The sequence below is a fragment of the Zootoca vivipara genome, chromosome 16, assembly GCF_965207765.1.
Source record: "Zootoca vivipara chromosome 16, rZooViv2.hap1.1, whole genome shotgun sequence".
Taxonomy (NCBI): Eukaryota; Metazoa; Chordata; class Lepidosauria; order Squamata; family Lacertidae; genus Zootoca; species Zootoca vivipara.
The window spans coordinates 15,446,178-15,462,425 of record NC_142599.1 but is presented as its reverse complement, the minus strand read 5'-3'; the positions used below and the strand labels follow the sequence as shown (position 1 = coordinate 15,462,425).

Here is a 16,248-nt window from a genome sequence, read left to right as displayed (position 1 = left end):
ACAATCCTGTGGCTTAAAATGATACAATACCCTTATTTTTGACACCAACAGGTTTGTTTTTTGCAGGATAGGCTTAGTCCACTTTATGATGACAGTTGTGACCTACAAGGCAGCATAGCTCTCAGCTGTCCCATTGCAAAAATGAGGGAGAGGGGGGTCACCTCTCCAAAGTCGGAATCATACAGTCATCTGTAATGGAGGTGCTGCACAAAGTCTCATCTTCCAGCGTCATCTTCCAGCGTCATAACTTTTATATGCCTGTTGTCTTTGTCCATGGAGTTTTCTTGGCAGGGATACTGGAGTAGCTTGCCAGTTCCTTCTCCAGGTGGATCACGTTTAGTCAAAACTCTCCACTATGACCTGTCCATCTTGGGTGGCCCTGCATGGCATAGCTCATAGCTTCTCTGAGTTATTCAAGCCCCTTCACCACGACAAGGCATTGATCCATGAAGGGGACAAACAGAATATGTCATGTTAATCTCTACTTCTGGTGCAACAGGATACTTGCTTTGCAATAATTCAGAGCAGGTGTGGGGAGCCTGTGGCCCTCTCAATGTTGGACCACAGTCCCTAGAACATCTGGCAGGCTGCAAGTCCTTTCGAGTGCTGCTCATCTCACTTTCAGCTCCTATTTAATGTATTTTAATGTATCCTATTTTAATGTATAAGCATCCTCAGAAGACTTCACCAATACCTAACTCAACTCCTTTAAAATGTTCTTGCTGGAGTTGAGAAATGGCGGTCTCCCTCTTTGGCACATCTTTGACACATCACTCATAACTTTCTACCCCACAATAGGACCTCACAGTACTTTAAATGAAACACAAAGTGGATATTACAATATCAAAGTTTATTTTTGACCAGCAGGGAAGCCATGTACATCCCTGAGTTGAATCCAAAAACATGAGTGCAGTGTGATGAGGTAGAACAGTCTGGACTCCGGCTAGAATCATCCTGAACTGCAGCCAAGAGAAATTTCCCTGCCTCCAATTATATAAACAGCAGTTCTGAGCCAAGCCGCTGGGTTGTCTTGGAAGTCCTCAAGCAATCTTCTTATCAACACAATCCTGGCCTCAAATTACAGCTTTCCAACATGTAACAAAGTTTCCCTCCCTGCCCAGACTTTGGAGTCATGCTGCTGCCAGCTGCACTTGCTTTAGCAAGTAGTTCAGGTCTGCTTTCTAGGGCCAAATGGATCTGACCCAAACATAGGTTGTTATCTTAAAAACACTAGCATTAAGCCTGAGGCTATGAAGAGCTGTCACCAGTTCTCACTAGAGAGCGCTGGTGATGGAGGATACTCTGTGTTCAGAGCATCTCCTGGCTGACAGCCGTTTGCAACTGATGTGTTATTAAACAAAGGTTAATTGTGCTGGATTGGGGCCAAAGTTACCAAGAGATTCTGCTCAATCTTTAAAACCTTTAATTTCTTTAGAGAGGACCTAGTACAGTCACGATTTGGCAGCCCCTCACTAAAAAAGAATGTTCAACATGACAGCAATTATAAACAGATTATCTGAAAACAAACCGATGGTATACAAAGAACTGATTCATCCAACCATTTTGGAGGGTCTGCAGTTAAAACTGCAATGCCTTTTAATTCCATGCTTTCAGAAAGAACCACCCTAACCTCATGAAAAAGGCCCTGGCTACCAGAAACCCTTTATGCATCAAAAGCAGCTGTGAGAATCCACGCATTGTGGTTTGCAGGTGATGCTGGACTACTTCCTCTTCTTGCTCCTTCCCCCAATATCCAATAATCCTAGGCTGTTTATGTTATTCTGTTCCCTGATTATTAGATGTCCAAACCGGGTGAAAGATCAGCCCTTACAGTAAAGAAAGGAGGACTGACTCTTGTCCCTTTCTGTGTTGAGCTTCTCTTGGGCGGGGGGAATTCATGAATTTGGCGTGGAAATGAATACTAAGACTTTTGTTCCTGTCAAAAGGGGCCAACAGGAAAAGAAGTCCAAGTCTGCATTTGAAAACTTCTGTGCAAATTTTAAAAATACACACATATATTTAAATATTACAGTCGCTATACACAAGCTATTTTCATCTTCATTATCATCATCAAAACTTAAAAGATGGCAACAGGACCGCCATGCTGCTCTCTGTAGGTTTAGAGACAGGGCAGGGCAGATTTCATGCTTGCAGGATCTACTTTTTATTTCCAAATAGAGCCTGGAGGCCCACCAACTGGAGCCAGATGTAAAAACCCACTCCTGGCCTTTTGAGTCTTTCACATTGCCGCGATTACAAAATTGGGAGTCTTGACATCCTTCTTGATCTACTGCAAAACACCCAGAGATCTATGAGTAGATCCCAATCTAAAATGTATTTATTTCAGCCAATTTAGAGCCTGCCTTTTTGGATACATCCCCCCTCCCCCAAGGTGGCTCACAGCAAAACAATATAATACCAGTTTAGATCCTGGTCTAAAGCATCTCTTCTTTGTGGTCCTGCTGCAGTCTGGGAGCAAAGTCTCTTGCAGCCCTTAGACAAGGCGGCGGCTGCTGCTGCTGCTGCAAGCTGGCCAGTGATGGAGGTGGAAGCCCTGGCAGCTCCAAGAGGTCAGCTGTCTCTGTAAACAAACAGGATGTCCTCATCGGTGCCATAACTGGTTCTGGCTTCCTCAAAGTTATTGATGCTGGTTCGGCATGTTCCTGTGGGGCAGGACCAAAATGGGCTCAGAGGGGGCCAAGGGGTTAAGGCTCTGTTGGAAGGAAGGCAGGGCCATTGACTCAACAGCCCCATCCCACCCACCTCCACACACACACACACCCTGCGCAGTCATGGCCTTGCTGCAGAGACAAAAGACAAGACAGACCCACCTGGCATGGCGCATGCTCCTGAGGCACAAGCCTAGAAATGGCTAGGACAACATCAACCCAGAATATTGTACAATGTTGCAAAGAGGAACGAGTTAACATGCCAGAGTTGTCCGGTTACCACACTTCCACTATTTGAAATACAGTGGACGCTTGGATTGTGAACGTGATCCATGCGGGAGGTACGTTTGCAACCCGCAGCGCTGCATCTGCGCATGAGCGGGTCGTGATTTAGCGCTTCTGCGCATATGCCGAAACCCGGAAGTAACCCGTTCCAGGACTTCCGGGTTTGGCGCGGTGCACAACCCGAAAACGTACAACCTGAAGCGGCCGTAACCTGAGGTATGGCTGTAAAGGGTGGTGGCTACTCACGGTCAGCATAGGCAGGATTGTTGTAATAAATACTCCCTGAGGCTTTGCTGTAGCCACACAAGACAACGAAATGGCCCTGGTAGTCAGGACTTCTGCAGAAGCACTTCTGGCCAGTTGGGAGAAAGCAACAATATTTGACCGGGTTGGAGCAGAGGTCACAGAGCAGCAGGACGGCATTGACCAGCACAATGGCCACATGGCCTTGGGCAAGGTGATCCTGGATGTCCCGGACAGTCACTGTGCTGTGGAGGAGAACGGATGGAGAAGTCAGTCCACTGGGGTCTCTTAGGGATATCTTAACAAAGAAGACACCAACTCTATCAGGACTGGAGGTTTGGAACAGGTCACTAGGTCCACAGCCCATTTGGGCAGGATGGCTGCTTGCAGCAGCTTTCTCCAACCTGCTGCTCTCCAGATGTGTTGGATCCCATCATCCTACAGCTGGGGCTGACGCGAGTTGTAACCCAAAGCATCTGGAGGAGACCTGGTTGGTGAAGGCCTCTGCATTAAAACAGCTGTGGCATCTGTAAAGAAGTCCATGGGATGGGGAGATAAACCTTGACAGAGAGAGAGAGAGAGAGAGCTCACCGTTTCTCTACCAGCACTTTACAGGCTTTGGATTGTGCAAACAGCTGGTTGACTCGGTTCTCCTCTGTGTCAAAATGTTTCCTGTAGAATGACTGAAGGAGGAAGAGGACAAGCCTGGTCAGAACAGATTCCTCTCAGGGTAAGAAACCTAAGAACATAAGAGCATAAGAAGAGGCCAGCTGGATCAGGCCAATGGCCCATCTGGTCCAGCATTCTATTCTCACAGCGTCCAACCTGATGACTGTAGGAAACCTACTAGCAGGACCCGAGCACAAGAGCACTCCTGTGATTTCTAGCAACGGATTCAGAGGAATGCTGCCTGCCACACTGGAACAAAAACATAGCCATCATGGCTAGTAGCCATGGATAACCCTCCTCCTTGAATTTGTCTAATCCTCTTTTAAAGTCATCTAGATTGGTGGCCACCAGGTTAACTATGTGCTGCATGGATAAGTTTTCTTTTTTCTTTTCTCGGTCCTGAATCTTCCAACATTGGATGTCCACAAATTCTAGTGTTAGAGGAGAACTTTTCTCCATGCTATGCATAATTTTATAAAACTTCCATGGTGTTGCCTCTTACTCGCCTCTTTTCTAAACTAAAATGCTCCCAAAATGGCAATGTTTCTTCATTGGGGGGGTGGGGGGGTGTCACTCCACCTCATTGCTTGCCCTCTTCTGGAACTTTTTCAACTCTACAATATCCTTTTTGAGGTAAATTGGCCAGAACCGTACACAGCAACCTAGAGAAAGGGCTGCCCAGGTCCCAGGTACAGCTTGCAAGAGAGTTCTCCTTGGACTGAGGAAGCAGGGCAAAGTTCACAGCCGGAGAGCAACACAAAAGAACATCTGAAACATCATCTCAAAAATCAACATGGATCCTGTCCCATTAAAAAAAGAAAAGAAAAAGCAATCTAGCACTTGCCTTTTCCAGACACAAACAAAGCACCAAATAAAAACAGTGAGTAGAAACAATTAAACAAAACTCACAATCTAATTAAAAGGCACAAGTTATCATAAAATGCCATTGGGTACCTTGAGAAGCCTGTATGTCAAGCTCCAAAAGTCAAACATGCTGGAAAGGTTCATGAGTGCCAAAACATAAACCTATCATCATCATCATCCTTAGAGAAGCAAAGAATTCCTGCCCTCCAGACTTGGCCAAAGCACCAACATTTGAGTGAACCAGGAAGCTGACCTGGTTCTTGTAGCCCTTGTCCACCCCCAGGGTCTGTGTGCAGAAACGATGCTTCACCCCAAAATGACGCATCAGGTAGGCCAAATCGATGGTCCAGATGCTCTCCGTCATCTGGAGGTCCTGAATGGCTTTCTGGAACTCGTCGTCATTCAGGAGGTTCAGGTACCTGGGACGAAACCAGAGGAAGTGGTGATGGTGAAGAAGAGGGATCAGGGGAGAACAGAGCGCAGCTTATAACGTGTCACCTGACAGAAGGGAATCTGGATGCTACAGGGCCTGCCTGCACAATGGACAAACTTCAGAGCAAGAGAAAGGGATGGAGAATACCCCCCCCCCAGATTCTATTTCAGAGATGAAACCATGGTTTCCTTTTGTGATTTGGCTCATATCGGCATATTGAGATAAAGACCCTCTTCTAGCTGTTTCAAGCAGATTTGTTAATGCTAGTGGTGGGGTCAGAGATGATGCGAGCTGCAATTAAGCAACCTCTGGAGGGCCACAGAATCTCCCTCCATCCCCATTTATGCAAATACAGTGGGTCCCACATAAGAAGGCCTGGCACCTACAGTTTGAATGTTCTCGCAACAGGCCAGAATTTGAAAGGAAGAAGGGAAGGAACTTGATAGGCGTCCAATGGAAAGTCCCTTGGACACCAACAATGTGGTCTGATCCAGGCGTAAGGAGAAAGGAGGGGAGGTTTTGTGGGCTTGCCTACTCTCTCCCACCACCCCCCTTCCTAAGATTTGCTTTGCCCTTTACATCTGTTTTGGGACTAACTCCAAATTCAGGTAACTAAGACTGCATTGTAAAGTTAGTCTGAAGCTGTTCTGCAAACTCTGGTTCCTGGCAATCCTGGCTAGCTCTCAACGCAGCTCTAAGAAGGGTGTTATACTACGTTTTGGTTAAGCAATGGAGGCATTCATGCACAACACAGGGAAAGGGAGAGAAGGAGATGAGCTGACAGCACCTTCTCAATCTCCAAACCAGGGTTATGCCTGAACCAGACCTGTGCAGAGGCAGATAGCGCAGACACAGAAAAAGGAGGTGTTTGGGGAAGAGAGGCAGCTCACTCATGGGATGATGGGAAGGGGCCACAATAAAGGAGAAATCACTGACATTCCATCATGAACAGGAGTGGGGGAGAACTTGGAAATTCAGTTTGGTACAGGAGGGAGGGAAGGAGAGAGGGGGAGTTACAGTAGTCAAGATGGGAAATTACCAGCGGGCAGGCTAGCGTCTTGGCAGAAGGGATGGAGAGAAATGAAAATCTTCTGCTTCATATCTACTAAGTGGCCCTCTAAAGAGGCATTTCACTCTCCTGCCCCTAAAGCTCGTGTTCCTCTGTGGAAGGAAAGACGAGTTCAGCAGGAAAAGGAAAAAAAAAAAGACCGAGAGCCAGCAGGCAGCACAGTAGAGGCAGATGGAAAATCATAGTGGCCATTATTCATGGAACACAAAAGGCAGGGTGGCTTCTACAAGAGTCACACAAGAGCATGGCAACAGACTCAAAACACGCAAAGAGGAAAAACCCGCCAGTTGCTGGCAATTACTTGAAAAGGAAGTCAGCTGAGTGGCCCAGTCAAGAGTGTCTTCTATTGGGCCAACCAGAGTTCTTACACTATGAATATAACAGCCTTTGTACCCATTCTCTGTCACAGTCAGACATAAATGCCGTTTCCTCTTGTGCTTGAGCTGCTGCTGCTGTGGTCAGTTGTGCTGCACTCACTGAAGCAGGCATCCCCAAACTGCGGCCCTCCAGATGTTTTGGCCTACAACTCCCATGATCCCTAGCTAACAGGACCAGTGGTCGGGGAAGATGGGACTTGTAGTCCAAAACATCTGGAGGGCCGAAGTTTGGGGGTGCCTGCACTGGAGGGCCAAGGCAGTTGGGTGAGGTCTAGGGACCTTGCCATCCTGGAAGCAACTTGTTGCAAAGTGCCACCAGCCACCTCGCCTCCTTCCCCACCCCCAATAAGCCCCAACCAAAATGGACTTACTGCAGAACCATCCTGGAGCAAGCCAGCCCACAGTCCCAGTGGTACAGCTGCTGAAGGATTGGCACGTCCAGCTGCACATTGTCCACTGCAGGAAAGAGGACACCACCGTCAGGAAGACAGTATTTGGCACAACTAAGGTTCTTGTCTACATTCACATACATCCTTTAACGGGGAAAAATATATTATTTTGCTCCATGCCGAAGACATCAGTTTGCAACATTTTAAAAGAACTCCAGGGGGGTCTAGTTTCATCAGACCCAGGGACTTGGTCTCATAGTAATATACCATGGGATCATAACTGCCCCTGGATATATTGGACTAATTTATCAGTTCTGCACCCACACCATCTGCCAGAACCACCTCCCAGTGGTGTAAACCAAATATGGGAAATGTATGGCCTTGCAAATGGTTTGTCGTACCTAGCCCTGAACTGGTACAAGCCATTGAGCTCTTGGGAGGTTGAACCAGGCACCCCCACAGGATGAGGGCCTTGAGGAGCAGGCAGGGGCCCTCTGGGTTGATACATGATGAAGAATCCCAGGAAGGTGCCTGCCCCCCAGCCTTTGAGAGAGACAGCACCAAAAGCTTGGCCTCTAGGCTGAATAGGAACACCACAGTATGCATCTATGGGTCCAGGGTCTCCTTGTGAGTAGGCAATCCCTGATGCTCCTTCGCTGGCAGCAGCTGGGGCCAGAGTAGATAAGGCTCCCTCTTGAGCCTTCCAGTTGCTGGAAACAACACAGGTCTCTGGCTCCTTTTTCCTATGTTGTACCTGGCCTGAACTTCCTGAGATACTGACCTTGGACTGCTGCCTAATTTCATTTCTGGATTGCGTTTGGACCTAGGTTGATTCTCTATGCATGACGTTGGTTTGTTTGGATTGTGCTGTGCCTGAACTCATGGGGGGTGCTTTAGTGAAGGATTGTGTCTTCTGTAACTGGGAATGCCCCACCCCACAGAACACATCTCCTGGAAGTGACAGCATTGTGGACTACACCTCCCATAAACCCTGGCAAGCGGCTATGCTGATTGAGATGGATGGGAGATAGAGTCTAAAAAAATCTGGAGCGCCACAGCTAGCCATCCCTGATGACTAGGTTAGCTGCTCTGTGTGGGGGAGAAATGCAGGGTATTGTGAACAGCAAAGGATGTCACAGAGGTGTTGATGAAAGACTTGGCTGTTTCTAGTCTTTACAGAGGCCAATAGGTAAAGGTAAAGGGACCCCTGACCATTAGGTCCAGTCGTGACCGACTCTGGGGTTGCACGCTCATCTCGCATTATTGGCCGAGGGAGCCGGCGTATAGCTTCCAGGTCATGTGGCCAGCATGACAAAGCTGCTTCTGGCAAACCAGAGCAGCACATGGAAACGCCGTTTACCTTCCCGCTATAGCGGTTCCTGTTTATCTACTTGCATTTTGATGTGCTTTCGAACTGCTAGGTTGGCAGGAGCTGGGACCAAGCAACGGGAGCTCACCCCGTCACAGGGATTCGAACCGCCGACCTTCTGATCAGCAAGTCCTAGGCTCAGTGGTTTAGCCCACAGTGTCACCTGGGTCCACAGAGGCCAATAGCTCAACACAATAGTTTCTAAATCTTCCTGGCAATGAGCCCATCATCTCCTGGGTAAAATAGCATCAACAGGGCCACCCACATTTTGTGTTTGCAAACTCCTTGCCAGTTCTGCTCTTAGCAATGTCTAGTCATCAGGACTCTTGCTCAATTGAGTCGTTGCTCTTTGGGGACAAAAGTCTGCGTTGACAGGTTACCAGGACTGAAGGTTCAGGATAGGCCAGAGCCCCAGGAAAGGGAGGGGACTCAGCTGGCTTCCTTCCAAGCAACTGAGGCTGACTCAAGGGAGCCTTGAGGGAGGTCAGGACTGTTCTGACCCTCTGGCTCTGGACATGCAGCACATTCTTCAAGGGTAGCCTGGTGTATTTAGGAAATAATAATAATAATAATAATAATAATAATAATAATAATAATAATAATACTGTATTTCAAAAGGACCAGGGGCACCACAAAGACATTTCAGCTGATCCAGTTTGAACAAAGGCAGCTCTCTTGCAGAAGCCTCCCCAGCCTGCTTTGCCTGATCTTCAGCCAGACTCCGTTAGCAGCAAGAGACCAGTGACTCTTGCCAACCGGCGGGATCAGGACCCAAATTGCTTTGAGGGCTCTTTTTTTAAAAAAACAGCAACAGTCAAGTAGTGTATTAATTTAATGAAGCATATAGTAAGTAAATTGCAACAGAGCCCAAAGCAATTGGGGTGTGTGTCCAGGGGAAGATGTCATCGCTTGCCTCATGGTCCTATGGAGGAATCTTTAGCGCTTCTGTAATGGAAAATATGACAGCCGATGTGTGTTTCTAATGGAATGCTGCGATGGAGACAACTGGAACTCTTGAAAGTGGCCTAAACGCCATAAAGATATAAGTTTGCAGGAGCACCGGGCGGGCCCACTCCTCTCTGCCTGGAAGCAAAGTATGAGATCCTTGCTCTAAGGCCACCTTCCTACGGGGTTCGCTGAGAAGGAGGGTCACAGGAGCTGCTGAGATTTCAGAAGCCCCGACATTAGCTGGAAATGGTCCAAAGAGCCACCAACACCACTAGCACTAGTAGCTTGCTGCTGCTGCTTTAGGGCGGCTGTCACCGCACCCGGTGCAGCCCGACCTGGGAGCGTCCGGCGTGGGGGGTAAACCCGACCCTAATCCCACACCCTGGATCAGGCTGCGCGACGGCAGAGGGACCCCTTTCTACTGGGCTCCGACGTCTTTCCTCGGAAGCAAGCAAGCCAGCCCCCCACTCCCCAACGCTCTGCACATGCTCGGGCGCCCCTTCCATAGGCGGCAGGGCCGCCCACCCCCGAACTGACGGACCTGCGGGCGACTCGTGCGCGTCTTCCTTGGGGCTCTTCATGGTGGAGAGGCGGGCGGCGGGGAGCCGCTCACGGGCCAAGGGCGGCCGCGATTCTCGGCAGGACGCGTGCCGGCATGGTTCCCCCGGCGGCGGCTCCTCTTCCTCCTCCTCCCGTCCCTCTCGGCCCGGCGGAGGCGGAGCCCTCAGCGACGGCCTAGCGCCTGCCTCCCTCCGGGCTCGCCTGGCTCCTTCTGCGGTGGTCGCCGAGGAGCCTTCCCGCCGGATCCAGCGGGTCCAGGGGTGAGGCCCGACAGGCACCGGGGCCGGAGGACGCGCGAGGGGGAGGGGCTCCCTTTCCCACCCCCACTGAGCAACCAGGGGCGGCGGCGGCGGCGGCGGAGGCCGTGCCTGCCAGGGTCCGCTGGACTACAACTCCCGGCAGCCTCAGCCAGGCCGGCCGAGGCTCAGCGCTGATGGGAGTCGTAGTCGCTGAAGGAACCCACAGAGGTGGCCCCCCTCCCGCCTCTCAGTAAGCCCCCAGGAAATGGGAAAGGGAAGGGAGGGCGACGAGGAGGAGGCTTTCGGCGTGGCGGGGTGCCGCCGGTGGTGTACCACCCCCCCTCACGGGCAGGGCAAGCGGAACTGTCGAGCAGGGGTCTCGTTTCCCGGGCGACTCCTGAAGCGTGTAACACAAGAGGCCGAGACGGGCTTCCTTTATCCGAGGCGCGCTGCATGCTGGGAGACCGGCGGGCGAGGAAACGGAGGCACGCCGTTGCGGAGAGCGGGAGCGCCTGACGGTGAGTAGTAAGGGGAGGCCGGCCTGGCTCGGCCAAGCTTAGTCCAGCTCGGCCCGCGAAGCGAGGCTCCCTCCTTTCCTCCCTCGCGGTTTCCTCCGTGGGGGCTTCGGTTGAGCTGCCCCCGCTCGACCCGCGGAGGCCTCTTGCGGGCTTCGGAGCCTCTTGGCCCGGGAAGGAGCTCCCAGGCCCCGCTTAGGACTTCTGCATTCCTACTCAGAGTAGACCCCCCCCCCCAAATTCTCCCGTTGGAATTTAGTCGCTCACGTCTGTTTCCGCGAGTTTACTACGTGGGACTTAGTTGGATGCAGCCCAGTGGAGGCAGGTCACTGGAGTGCGTTGATTTCAGTGGCCTACTCCTGAGTAGTACCGACTAGAGAGCCACGTTGGTTGTGCACTAGGTAGGGGAATGTATTCCCCACCCCCTATGGAAGCGGGCTTAACGCAGGGCTGTCAAATTTCCCCCCAGAAATGCCTTCAACTGGAAGGTGGGGGGCGAGGGCACGATCCAAAAGCACCCCACTGATTTCATAGTGTTAGTGTATGGTGGGGGGCGGGGATATTTTTGCGTGTGCTTAACTGAAACCCTTTGGTGCATTTCGTCGAAGGTACGGGCTCCTGGCTTGGCCAGGCCCACCAAGTACATAGGCCCGCTTCATTCTCAGCCTTCCCTAGCCTGGTGTCATACAGGTGTATTGGACTACGACTTCCATCTGCCGCAGAATTAGCCTGGCATACTGGGCTGGGTCTGATGGGAGCTGTAGTCCTAGACACCTCGAGGTTGGGAGAGGATGTAATAACTGCTTTATGATCCCTCTGATCTCTGGAATGCTCCTCCATCTGAGGTGAAGCTAGCAGCAACATTTCCCCCCCTTTGGACAGCAATTGAAGATTAGTCTTTTTGGCCAGACTCTGGGCAGTGGGTGAGCTGAGTTCCAGTGGCTCTGTTCTGAACACCAGCTGTTTGTCAATGTTTATTAGTGCCTGTGTTAATGTTTAGCTGTTTTTAAGGTTTCATGTTGTTGTTTAGTCTTTTAGTCGTGTCCGACTCTTCGTGACCCCATGGACCAATGTTTCATATGCAGCTATATTATTAGTATTTAACCTGCCTTCACATTGTATGGAAGGCAGGATTGTAAACTGAATAAACAGCAGCAACAATAATAATATTTGGTGCTTACATGAAGCATGCCTTGCTCTTCTGAGGAGCACAATGTAGCCTAACAGGCAGACCTGCACCTCATTCCCCCTGCCAAACTTCCTATTATACCTCTTGTTTTGGGGGGAAAATACCACCTAGCTCCCTGCTGTGGGTTTGTTTCTGCTTCAATCACACTGGATTTGACTCTATTCTGATTATTTTCAGTGTTGCTTGAAGAGTTTTGTGATGCTTCCTCAGATGTTCTATAGATGTCATTATGCTTGTACCTTACTTCCTGGGAGTGCAAGGCACTCTTAAGGAGGAGCAGCCATGGAACAAAAGCTGTTAACACAGTTGCATTTTCCCCTTCCTCTCTCAGGTTTGAACACACCCAGTTTCAGTCATGTCTATCGGAGTGCCAATTAAAGTCCTGCATGAAGCAGAGGGTCATATTGTGACCTGTGAGACGAATACAGGAGAAGTATACCGCGGAAAGCTCATTGAGGCTGAGGACAACATGAATTGTCAGGTAGGTGTGCTTTGAAAAGTGGTGATGGGTGGCTAGGAGGATGTGGCCAGAACAAAATGTCCTGCTTTGGGTCTCCATCTGTTGTGGGAGGTCTTAGCTTTGTCTTTAAAAAAAATCAAGAAAACTGTAATTGGGGCTCCCCTGATAGAGAGAGAATGCAAAGACATGACTTGGCCACCAAAGTGATTGAGTGATTGGTTGTTCCCCCTTCACCCTAAGTTCCCAGAGCAGGTTGTGACAATTAAAAATACAGCATAAAAAAGAAATTCTAAAAACCTACAATTACAAAAAATATATGATCACAAAAAATAGAGTTCGTCCTGAAAATATACATCTCAGGTGTTGAAGGCAAGGGTCAAGAGATGTGTCTTCAACATTCACAGAAAACTGTATAATGAAGTTGCCAAGTGCACCTCTACAGGGAAGGAGTGTCACAGATTAAGGGCCAAATTCGTAGCCTCCTCCTTCATGAATTACTGTAGCCCTGTCTTCTTTCAAAGCCATTCAAGTTGGTGGTGATTGCTGCCTCCTGTGATAGCAAGTACCACAATTTAACACTGCGCTGCATGGATACATTTGGCTTTGTTGGGTGCCCCCCAATTCTTGTGCTTTGAGAAACGGAGGAAAACTTTCCTCTGCCCACTTTCTCCATGGCATGCTAAATTTTATAAACTTCTATAAAGTTTTTAAATAGAAAAACCTCTTACCCTGCCCACCCCTGTCCCAACTATTCTTATTTAAATTTCCTACATTGCATAGGTGGGACTAGAGGACCCCTTCCACAATTATGTGATTCTATGGCTGCCACAGATATTACCCTTTGCCACCTACCCCTGGGCTTATCTCTCCCAGGAGCTTCCCAATGTTGCTGGACTACAGCTCCCATCACCCTTGGACCATTGGCCATGCTGTCTGGGGCTGATGGAAGTCATAGTTTATCAACATCTGGTGGCACCACATTGGCTACCTCTCCTTTTAAAGGGCTCCAGTCACCTTCAACACCAGTACAGTTGATGCAGAAGAGGTTTTAGGAGTGGGCGAGATGGGTACAAGCGCTCTTAAGAGTGAAAGGAAATTCCTGAGCCTAGATTGCTACTCCAGAAAAACACCCTAAACAAAGCAGAGCTCTCCTGGTATATCCTCTTTGGCAGTCTTCGTCAACCTGGTGCCCTCCAGCAGTTTTGGACCACAGCTGCCTTCAGCCCCAGCCAGCACCGCCATATGATGCTGGCGCTGATGGGACTTGCAGTACAAAACAGCTGAAGGGCATTGGATTGGCAAAGGCTGCTCTCTAGTATGATACTTTGGAATATCTGCTTCATTTACTCCACAGGCTGTTAAACATTGAGGATTTCTTAACGCTTTAAAAAAAAATTAATTGCTGTGACTTCTTTGTCCTGTGCCGTTACATACCCTGTTTCTCCGAAAATAACACGTAGCCATAAAATAAGCCGTAGCAGGATTTTTAAGCATTCAAGGAATATAAGCCATACCCCAAAAATAAGACATAGTGATAGGCGCAGCAGCAATGCCGGCCGCAGGAGAAGGGAAAAAATAAGACATCCCCTGAAAATAAGACATAGCGTGTGTGTGTGTGTGTGTTTTGAAGAAAAATAAATTATAAGACCGTGTCTTATTTTCGGAGAAACGTGTATTTTTAAAAAACATTTTCATAATTGCCCTAGGAATTTTGATTGGCTATTAAAGGGTGGGGATAAAATTTAAGAAATAAGGCTTGGAGAACTGAGATCAACATACAGGTGCTGGTAACTTTGCTGCTTTCTCTGTTCCTGCACCTATCCTACTGTTCTCAAGCTAATCTGAAAACAAGGGCTGTTTCTTGCTGCTTTAAAGACACATCCACAGAAATGGGAAAGCAACATGCTTTTCACTTGTCTTAACTTGCCAATATGACATACAGTGGTGCCTCGCTAGACGAATTTAATTCGTTCCACGGGTCTTTTCTTATAACGAAAAAATTCGTCTAGCGAATCCCATAGGAATGCATTGAATTTTTTTTTTGTCCATAGGAACGCATTAATTGAATTTCAGTGCATTCCTATGGGAAACCGCGATTCGCTAGATGAAAACGAATTTGTCTAGCGAGGCAACCTCCGCTAGAAAAAACCTTTCGTTAAGTGAAAATTTCATTAAGCAGGGCATGCGTTAAGCGAGGCACCACTGTACTTGGCTAGACAGCCTTTCCATTTTAGGAACCAGCTGGCCGTTTTTGCCGTTGCGCTTCTTTTCTCAAAGGCTCTGTCCTGTTCAGCCACTCATTCTCTCTTTCCAGATGTCCAACATCACAGTGACCTACAGAGATGGGCGTGTGGCGCAACTAGAGCAGGTGTACATTCGGGGGAGCAAAATCAGATTCCTCATCTTGCCCGATATGCTGAAAAATGCACCAATGCTGAAAAGTATGAAGAACAAAAACCAGGGCTCTGGGGCCGGAAGGGGCAAAGCTGCTATCCTGAAAGCCCAGGGTAAGTAGATCATTGGGGTCCATCTTGCTCAGTATTGCCTACACTGACTGGCAGCAGTGGGTCACCAGACCAGAATCTCTCTTGGCCATACTGAGAGATGCTTCCGAGCATTGAATCTGGGACCTTCTGCTCTCCATTGCTGACTAGGGCTGGGTTTTCAACATCATGATATACCACCAGCTAAGCATCATGTTATACTGATACAGTCAAACCTTGGTTCTGGAACAGCTTAGTTGCCGAACAAATCGGCTCCTGAACGCCACAAACCCGGAAGTAAGTTTGCAAACATTTTTCGGAAGCCGAACTTCCGATGCGGCTTCTGCTTGAGCACAGGAAGCTCCTGCAGCCAATTGGAAGCCGCGCCTTGGTTTTCGAATGGTTTTGTGAGTCGAACGGACTCCTGGAACAGATTTAAGTTCAAGAACCAAGTTACCACTGTATATCACAACCACACACATCCATCATGATTCACAATATATTGCCAGGTCAAAAATTGTGAAGCCGCTATCTTGCTATGGACTTCAGTCAGGTTTTGGGCGATACACTGCCTAGCCCTATTGCTGACTTATGGCCCTTCTCAGAATGGAACACCTGGCTGTTGGCAGCAGATGCCGCAGGCTAAGCTGACCCCTTTGGAAGGTTCCAAGTTGATTCAGGATAGTCGAAAGGTAGTACTTCATACAGTGCACAAGCAGCTATGAAATGTGCTGCAATGGACGTGGCCTGTGGCTTAGATGCTTTTTAAAAGTGCGGTGGGTTTGTCAGTGGCTTCTGGTCTTGATGGCTGAAGGAAAAACGCATCTAGTGACGCTTTGCAAGACTAAATTAATTCGTTCTGCGAGTCGCTTCGTCTTGCGATAATTTCGTCTTGCGAAGCGCGGTTTGCCGTAGCACAAAAAAAAGCAAAAAAAAATTAAGTCTTGCAAAGCACGGCCATAGAAAACTTCGTCTTGCAAGTCACCAAAAACATCGCAAAACGCTTTCGTCTTGCGGGTTTTTCGTTGCGCGAGGCATTCTTCTTGCAAGGTACCACTGTAGATCCTGTTTGCTTTGGAGAAGCATGTGATGGCCATGTTTTTCTCCTCGAGATCATCTCAGAAGCGGCAGTTTGCAGTCAATGGGCCTTTGGTCTGACTCAGCAGGGAACCCTTCTTGATGCAGGGTTTGTGCTTCCCCTGTTCAGTTTATGGCATTATTTGCTGTTGTTTCCCCTGCAGTGGCTGCCAGAGGAAGAGGGCGTGGCATGGGACGTGGCAACATTTTCCAGAAGCGGCGGTAACTACGGACGCAGGCTTTTCTCACTGAATTGGAAACTGTAGTTGTAGAATGTGGTGGCGATGGGCTTTTGTGTTATTCAATAAACGTGTTTCTTACAAAATGGAGGGACAGCTTCCGTTGTGTGGCATGAACTTTGTTGTGGGGGGTACTGCTTTGCTGTTACCACACCCACAAGGTGAATAAG

At 48.9% G+C, this 16,248-nt stretch overlaps 2 protein-coding genes across 5 annotated transcripts; one reads left to right on the top strand and one right to left on the bottom strand.

The window, feature by feature from the left end:
• Positions 1-831: 831 nt before the first annotated feature.
• On the bottom strand, positions 832-10,523 carry GUCD1 (guanylyl cyclase domain containing 1). Of its 4 annotated transcripts, none has more exons than XM_035098299.3 (6): positions 9,857-10,523; positions 6,981-7,065; positions 4,984-5,149; positions 3,789-3,880; positions 3,201-3,442; positions 832-2,663 (listed from the first exon to the last, which is right to left on the bottom strand). In XM_035098299.3, exons 1-6 carry the CDS (start codon positions 9,894-9,896, stop codon positions 2,572-2,574), a joined length of 717 nt encoding a protein of 238 aa, XP_034954190.2. In that variant the 5' UTR covers positions 9,897-10,523; the 3' UTR covers positions 832-2,571. The 4 variants fall into 4 exon arrangements, with proteins under 4 accessions (XP_034954190.2, XP_088515933.1, XP_034954189.3 ...); XM_088659807.1 differs by having other exon boundaries at positions 5,041-5,149; positions 9,857-10,242; XM_035098298.3 differs by having other exon boundaries at positions 6,981-7,142; positions 9,857-9,973.
• A 68-nt stretch (positions 10,524-10,591) lies between these two features.
• On the top strand, positions 10,592-16,164 carry SNRPD3 (small nuclear ribonucleoprotein D3 polypeptide). Its single transcript, XM_035098301.3, has 4 exons — positions 10,592-10,633; positions 12,151-12,300; positions 14,594-14,786; positions 16,004-16,164. Exons 2-4 carry the CDS (start codon positions 12,175-12,177, stop codon positions 16,063-16,065), a joined length of 381 nt encoding a protein of 126 aa, XP_034954192.1. The 5' UTR covers positions 10,592-10,633; positions 12,151-12,174; the 3' UTR covers positions 16,066-16,164.
• The last annotated feature ends 84 nt before the right edge of the window (positions 16,165-16,248 follow it).